Genomic DNA, 7,963 nt, shown 5'->3' with positions numbered 1-7,963 from the left:
GGTACCGCTATTTTCTTTCGGATTCACTTATTCAAAATGAAAAAAAAAATTTCTATTACCAACCCTATTGTTTTTTAATCTTTTGTGCCAAGGAGGAGCTAATAACTAATTTATTTACATGGTTTGAAGAATGCTTAGATTGTTTGCGGATAGTAGAATCCTATCACATGGAAGGAACATAATTCTTCAAACCTTTTTTTAGCACAACATGGTGATTTTAGAGTTAGTGATGGTGGTAAAATTGATATATTTGTAGGCTTACAACAAGTAAATATCACGCTCAATCGCCTCTATTTGAGCATCTCTTAGCTCTTGTGCTTGAGGCTTCTTCAAGGAAGTTATTGAAAGAGGACAGTACTTAGAATTTTTCAGAATCCTTTCTTGGAGCTTACCTTAGCTTTGCTCCATTGCCTCCTTCCTCTTAGTTGTCAACTCTCTCTATATCTTACAGTTGCAAAAAGTTTTGATTTGCCTTCGGGAATTTTGTGAGGATGTTGAAACTTTCCCACCTGATATTGCAACTTATGCTATGCATGGTAACATCTCGGTAATTTTTCAATTATAACTCAAAGGGATTAAATTAATATGTTCAAAGGATTGAAATAAATGATGTGAAAGATTGAGTGGAGTTAGGGACCCACTATGGTTATATCTTCTTATTTAACAAGTTTGTAACTTTAGCTCCTTGGTTACCTTCTTAAAGTTTGAATCCTCCTCAACAGCTTCAAAGTTCTCTTCCTCCAATGCTTCTTCCTAAGATTGCATAGCTTATGTGACAACCACTTTTCTTCTATAGAGGAGGTCGTCGGCTTGGATCTTTTTTGGTGCAAGGGTAAATAAAGTTTTTGTGACTAAACTTTGTGGCGACTATGATGGGGCTACCTTATGGTTCAGTATCACCAAAACTTTTGGGTCAATTAACTGCTTCATTATGGTAGTATTCATAAAATGAGTCACTAATGGACTATACAAGTCAATCTAAGAGTGTCATAAAGAATTTTTGGAAGGGGAGCTAGCATAAATCCATGAAGGGCCAGAAGATTGAATTCTAGGAGGAAGAGTGGACAAAGGAGGCATCACAAATTTGGAGTCATTTTTTCTTCATGGATGAAAATATACTTCTTGGAAGAAGGTTCTTTACCTGGATCATGAAGTATAAATATAATTTGGAACTTTTCTCATCATTTATATAATCATAAAGAGTAAGATCCATAAGCATGGAAACTAAGTCTAAGAATTTGAACATTAGGTCCAAATAAATTATAATCTTCAACTCCTTTGATATATATAGATGGCTCAAGTGGAGGGGAATTGATGTGGTTGCTATCTGGATTGTTAACTTTAAGGTCATCTTAACCATATAATTTCAGGATCAAGCATTAAAGGTAAAACGCAGGGTACGCATGTTAAACTATCAGGTAGCTCAACGGTTACTGAATAAACTTTAGTGGGGTTAGTAGATCTCATGCACAACTATCCATTAAGGTTTGGTGCTATCACAGAATAAAGTTTCACGTTTCCATGAACTATAGTTGTTGGGTACCAACAAAAGGTGTGGGGGTGCTATGTATAAGTCTAATTTTGATGCCAACAAAAGGTGTGGGGGTGCTATGTATAAGTCTAATTTTGATGCCAACAAAAGGTGTGGGGGTGCTATGTATAAGTCTAATTTTGATGCCAACAAAAGGTGTGGGGGTGCTATGTATAAGTCTAATTTAGATGCATCGAACTATTTGAAGGCTTACACTGCAATGACTATTCAAGGCGTTGTGGTCAGTTATGAGTGTAAGAGTTTTTATAAGTTTATTGAAAAAGCTCAAGGGAGACAAAAAGGGTGGGAACTTTGGGATCATGGCCATATTATATTTAGGATTCCAGGTCTCGCTTTTTGAAATCACTTTGGGTGATCAGAGAATAGAGTGAATGAAAGATAGATGGGGTTAATCACAAGGAAATAGAAAAAGCTCTTGGAAGTTAAGTTGTCATTAACATCACCAGCATTTTCTTCAATCATCAACATAGCTATTTTTTTCTGATGGACTAAATTCTGAAAGATACTCTTATTTTCTATCAATTTCCTTTTTTAATAGGGTAAAAATTAAATTTCTGAAAGTTATTCAACATTTCTTTTGTCTTGAGACCAATATTTTTTATTCTTTAAAATTATTTATCATTTGAAGAAGCTGTTTTGGCTGGAATAGATCACTTTATTCAAGATTGTTTTTACAGATCTCAGCACCGCTTGCCTCAGATGTCTATTAATCCAATTCTTTGAATACAAGGAAGAGTAAAAATATCTAAAAAGCGCAGTTTTGAATAACAGTGATCTCATTTGTATTGGTTACGCAAATGCTTAGCCCGAAAGAATCATGCATGTTGCAAGCGTAAGATACAGTATATATGATCACTATTTCTTAATAATGGTACAAAATAAGTTAAAAGTGGAGATGGAAGATAAGGTTGCATTTTCTGTCTCCTCTTAAATGGATATTGTTAGGCAACCGTACATAAAACTTTGTGAAACTATCAGATCTTTATTTCTATTTTACCATACAATCATCCTTTTGTTAAGATTGTATCATGAACATTTTTTTGGGAGTGACTCTTGAACTTTGTTATGCTATACCCATTGACTTTTATATCTATGGTATACTTGAAAAAGTATCATGTTCACAGACTGAATATATTTGTTAATTTTAAATAATAAATTCTCTTTGTGAAATTACCAATTTTACTATGATGGTTTCAGGTAGAGGCAAAAATCCTTGGAGAGGTTCAAGATCTGCCGAAGTGCTTGGAGCGTGAAAATAAAATTATCCAAACCATAATGAGGCAACTTCTGTTCGCTCTTGATTCACTTCATTCGACAGGGATTGTGCACAGGGACATAAAACCGCAAAACGTAATATTTTCTGAAGGTTGTACATATTACTTCAGTACTTATATAATACTGAAAAGCCTGTTATTTTAAGTAGAAGATCGCTCAATACCTCAATTTTTACATTTTTATGCAGGGTCACGCACATTCAAAATCATTGACCTTGGAGCAGCAGCAGATTTACGCGTTGGCATTAATTATGTTCCGAAGGAGTTCCTTTTGGATCCACGGTACTTTGCGTTGAGAAGTGCTATTATGAGAATACTCTATCTTATCTTTGAGTGTTTGTCATTTTAGGCTTATTCCTTGTACATCTTTTTATGCTACCCATACTCATACTGAAGTGTATAAAGTTTTGAAGTTGAAGCTAGAGAAACAATTAGAAATATCTGAATAATCCAGCACATTATTCTGGAAGTGTATACAATTGAAATTGTCTTTCGGATTGAACACCAAGTGTTTGGAAAATGCAGAGAAAATACATTTAGGTGCTTTGAGGTCATATTATGAATGTTACAAATCGACACTTGTTTATATTGTCTAGGTATGCTGCACCTGAGCAATATATTATGAGCACACAAACCCCATCCGCACCTTCTGCTCCAGTTGCAACTGCATTATCCCCTGTCTTGTGGCAGGTTGTATAATTTCTTTGATGTGAGCAAGCTTCATTTCTTCTTTGCTTCTATTTCTCCTTTTGACTTCTCTTCTAATCACTTTTCTTTCAAACTCAATCAAATTCTAAGTTCTTTCCGTATTTTATTTTTTGACAGATGAACTTACCAGATAGATTTGACGTATACAGCTTGGGACTTGTATTCTTGCAGATGGTGAGTAGCTAACTCCAGGGGCATTTGCATACCCACCACCCAATTCCTTTATATTTACATATCTAACACGTAAACTTTACTTTTAACATTTATACCTCCTAAATCTCTCATATCATATAAAAAATGCCACCATTTTAACTTTTAAAAAGTGAAATACACCCTTTTGTGTGTAAATATTGAAAGCTTAGTTGTTAGATATGTAAATACATAGGAATTGAGTGGTATGCATGTAAACATTCCATTATAGTGCCCTTTTGCTCATTCATTATAAGGTACATGGATTTCATGGCAGGCATTTCCGTCATTACGAAGTGATAGTAGCCTCATACAATTTAACCGTCAATTAAAGAGGTGTGGATTTGATCTCGAAGCATGGAGGAAGATGGCTGAACCTCGCGCTAGCTCTGATCTGAGGAAGGGTTTTGAACTTTTAGATTTAGATGGTGGGATTGGCTGGGATCTCCTAACCTCCATGGTTCTATATAAAGCACGTCAAAGAATTAGTGCAAAAGCTGCATTAGCTCATCCTTACTTCAACCAGGAAGGTTTATTAGGTCTATCTTACATGCAGAATCTGAGGCTGCAGTGGTTTCGTGCAACTCATCAGGATTACAGTGAAGCTGCTCAGTGGCTAGTTGGTCTTATGGCAAAATCAGGCACTAAATCAGGAGGAGGTTTCACAGAAGTACAACTTCAGGAGTTGAGGGTAAATATAATCATTCTAAGGGCAATATAATGCATACATGCAAAGTGTTAGGTAGATTGATTGTGTTTGTCTTTGTATTTGTTACAAAATCATAGTGTTGAATTTACAGGAAATAGAGCCAAAGAAAGGGAGTGAGCAGAGGAATGCGCTGGCATCGTTTCTTCTTCTCCAAAGGAAAATTGTTAAAACACTCGGCGTGAGCATGGAGGAGATAACCAGGCAGAGTAAGAGGATATGGTGGAGCAGGTGGATTCCCAGGGAAGAGTAAGGAGTTTTATGATACCGATTATGTAAATTTTGTGCAGAGTTAATGATGTTAGAAGAATTTTCTACCAGCATGTTTCTTAACTATGCAATTATACTGCAGCATTTTCTGTGTGCTTGAGGGTCACCTTATTCTGTCCATTCTTTATATTTATATTAGTGGAAATAAATTATGGCATTTTAAACAAAGATGGTAATGCGTTGGCCTGCAATTTGATTAGTTGACTGAGTTTCATGCAACATTGCCTTCATGCCTGCAAGAAATTAACTCTCTGATGAGGAGGTTAGTAGGATATTTTTCTTTCCACACACACACAACACACATAAATATATATAACATGATGAAATATTGTGAACATACAAATTTATAATTTTAAATGTTAATATTGGGGAATATATCATATTTGTATATCGAAAGCCAAATAATTCAATAAGATCAGATTGGGTTTTGTTGCCAAAGTGGGAACCTGCACCCAATCTAAAACTAGTTAAGGAGCAGGATGTCTTAATCCATTTAAGGGCGACTTACACCTAAACCTCAAGAAAGATTTGAAATTTCCTGATCATATTAAGATGGAAAGCATGGAGAGTCACATCAAACATGAAAGGTGATTAGGGTGATTTGACAAATCAGACTTTGCTACCAATGTGGGACTTACATCAAAACTGAAACTAGTCGAGGAGAAGAATGCCTTAATCTATTTTAGGGAGCCTTAAACCTAAACCTTAAGAATGATTTGAAATTTTAAAAGATTTGGAGAGGAACATGTAAAAGGGTACGGTTATATAAAATAAAACTAGCTAAAAGCCCTTTCAGAAGGTGAAAAACTAGGAGTTTCTATGGAAGGAAGCCCTAGTTGAAGAAGAATGACACTAGCATAAGATTGAAATTGTTCAATCCAACTAGGTTCAAAAATCTGAAAGGAATTTATTTTGAAACTTTCACGTTTTATTATATTTTCTTGTTTTTATTTTTTATTTTGTTTGTTTGTTTCTTTGTTCTTTTCTTTCCTTTGTTATTTTTATTCATGTTTATTTATTTGTTTCTTTGTTTGTTTTGGACATTTTTTATTTGGTTTTCAATTTCAAATTTATTAGGCCCAGTAATAATTCATTTTATTTCTTTTTTCTTTGTTTGTTGTTTTCTTTTACAATTTGTTTCATTTTAATTTTATTTGATATTGTTTTGCTTTATTTTATTTTGTTTTATTTCATTTTGTTCTTTTAGTTCATCAACACTCATTTTATTGCTGGGAAATATCCAGTTATTGGCATTTTAGTCAATTGTGTTATCTTCTATCACAATAGCTGCAAATAGGTAATTAATGGCAATTTTTGTTAGAAAAGTGAAATCTTCTTTGTTGATGTCCTGAAAAAGGTGTACAAATTGATCTGATGACAGTCATACCATCCAAGTGTTGACCTCATTTTTGGTGAGGTTTATTCCTTCTATAGAGCCTAGGATTTAACCATAAGACTTTATGTTGACTCCCCAGAGGATCACTGAGGGGACCCACCCCATTTAGAAATTTAAACCACTTCTTCAGTCTTTCATGTCTCGTATGTGTGGTTTCAAATTCTCAACAGTCAGTGGAGTTGATTGGAGCATACATATTGAAAATCAGGTCGAGTTTCTATAAGGATAATAGAAGCCCTATGATGACCTCTTGGGCTTAGCATGCTTCGATCTTTGAAGCACCACATGCACATACACGTCAACATACATGATACACATAAACACCACAATTCATGCACAATTCACTTGTCAAAAATCTAAAACAAATTTTAAATAAAATAAAGACCCTTGTAGTACAAATTTTAGATCCTTCGACACGGGTTGAACGATTCGCTGTCGAAAGCGTTTTGCTAGACTTTGGTCATCGCTCAGGCAATGATCAGTCGACATTTTGCTTGTTGGACGACTCTGATCAAATTGACGAATATCATTCACAGCGCCGCACGCGAATGAGACTTAAATCTACCTGATCATCGATGAACTTGTCAAATAACCTCAAATGATAAAATGGACCATGCAAGTGTGTCTGGAACGTCAAATTCATCTAGGGAGGACACCTGTTTCGCTATAGTTTCGCACACCAGTGAATTGCACTGAAATCAATGTATATAACTTATAATTAAAAATAAGGAGCATTCCCCCTCACCTGCTCCTTCTCCTTCGTTGACCTCCTATCCTCTTTGTCTGACATCCTTGGCCTGAAACTTTCCTTTCTGAAGCCTACGCCTGCTTCACCTCTTGGGATGACAGGCCTCCATGGTCCTCTGCTTCTTACTTGGGTAAGCATTGACCCTTCGAGCTTGTCTCCTCACAACACTCAATTGGCTAAGCCTCCTCTTTCTTGATATCCTCGGCTCCCCAGGCTTCTCGGTATGAGACCCTTGCGATACACCTAAAATATATAACATTTATGTGCACATTTTTATACCTATTTTTGATGAAGATATTTGTATGTTTTTCTTTCAGGTACAGTCAAAATGATGAAAACTGATAAAAGTAGTACAAAAAGATCAAATTTAGAGAAAAAATGAAGAAGATGTGCAAAAGAACTCTGACGCCTAAGCGCCCAGAAATGGCGCCTAAGCACCACATATCTCGTGCTTAAGCGCCAGAGGTAGTTACCTGATGATTCGATGAATTTGGACGAATTTTTAAAGGGGTGTTTGAAGCAACTCTTGGTGAAAACGTGGGATATGGTTAATGGACATGAAAATACATTCAAATGACTTTTGAAAGGAGACAACTCTTGGAAGATTCATTGAATGTGGACATATTTTATAGAGACACCAAAATACCTTTTGGAAAATTATAAAAGAGGATTTGGATTAGATTGAATGCACCCCCCTCAAGGAGACTCAATTTGTCGATGACGCCTATCTCTCATAGATTAATTAGGATACTTTTAGAGAGAAGGAAGGGATGAGTTATAGTGTATTAATAGAGAGTATTGTAAGAGAAAGGAAGAGAAAATATTCAAATGAACTTTAAAAGTTTGGTGGAGAGGAATTTGAGATAAGTTTTTTTCTTTGTGACTACAGTTGGTTTTAATTTAGACTTCTTGTTTGTTTACATGATTTTTACTTTTAAACTTAAGTGTGGTTGTGTTTTCTCCATGAATTCTAAGTAAATTTCTTTTTTTTTTCCTTAAAATGATAAGTGATTAAGTATTAGATGAAAGTTGTGAGGAATATTAGTCTTTATTGTTGGAATAAGTTGTGATGATTTTAAACCTTGTACTTCATTTACTTCTTGATTTGACCAATTATGAT

At 35.0% G+C, this 7,963-nt stretch overlaps 1 protein-coding gene across 1 annotated transcript; it reads left to right on the top strand.

Moving 5' to 3' along the window:
* Positions 1-2,749: 2,749 nt before the first annotated feature.
* On the top strand, positions 2,750-4,879 carry LOC110028305 (serine/threonine-protein kinase STN7, chloroplastic; the record flags this gene model as incomplete). The annotated part of the gene is given in 6 exon segments (XM_020730097.1): positions 2,750-2,918; positions 3,015-3,108; positions 3,423-3,516; positions 3,652-3,708; positions 4,001-4,414; positions 4,524-4,879. Coding segments are annotated over 6 exon segments (987 nt in total), but the record flags the coding sequence as incomplete, so codon positions are not given.
* Positions 4,880-7,963: the final 3,084 nt, after the last annotated feature.

The sequence above is a fragment of the Phalaenopsis equestris genome, unplaced genomic scaffold (assembly GCF_001263595.1).
Source record: "Phalaenopsis equestris unplaced genomic scaffold, ASM126359v1 Scaffold000510, whole genome shotgun sequence".
Taxonomy (NCBI): Eukaryota; Viridiplantae; Streptophyta; class Magnoliopsida; order Asparagales; family Orchidaceae; genus Phalaenopsis; species Phalaenopsis equestris.
The sequence above is the reverse complement of the archived record's forward strand: the minus strand, read 5'-3'. Positions and strand labels throughout refer to the sequence as shown.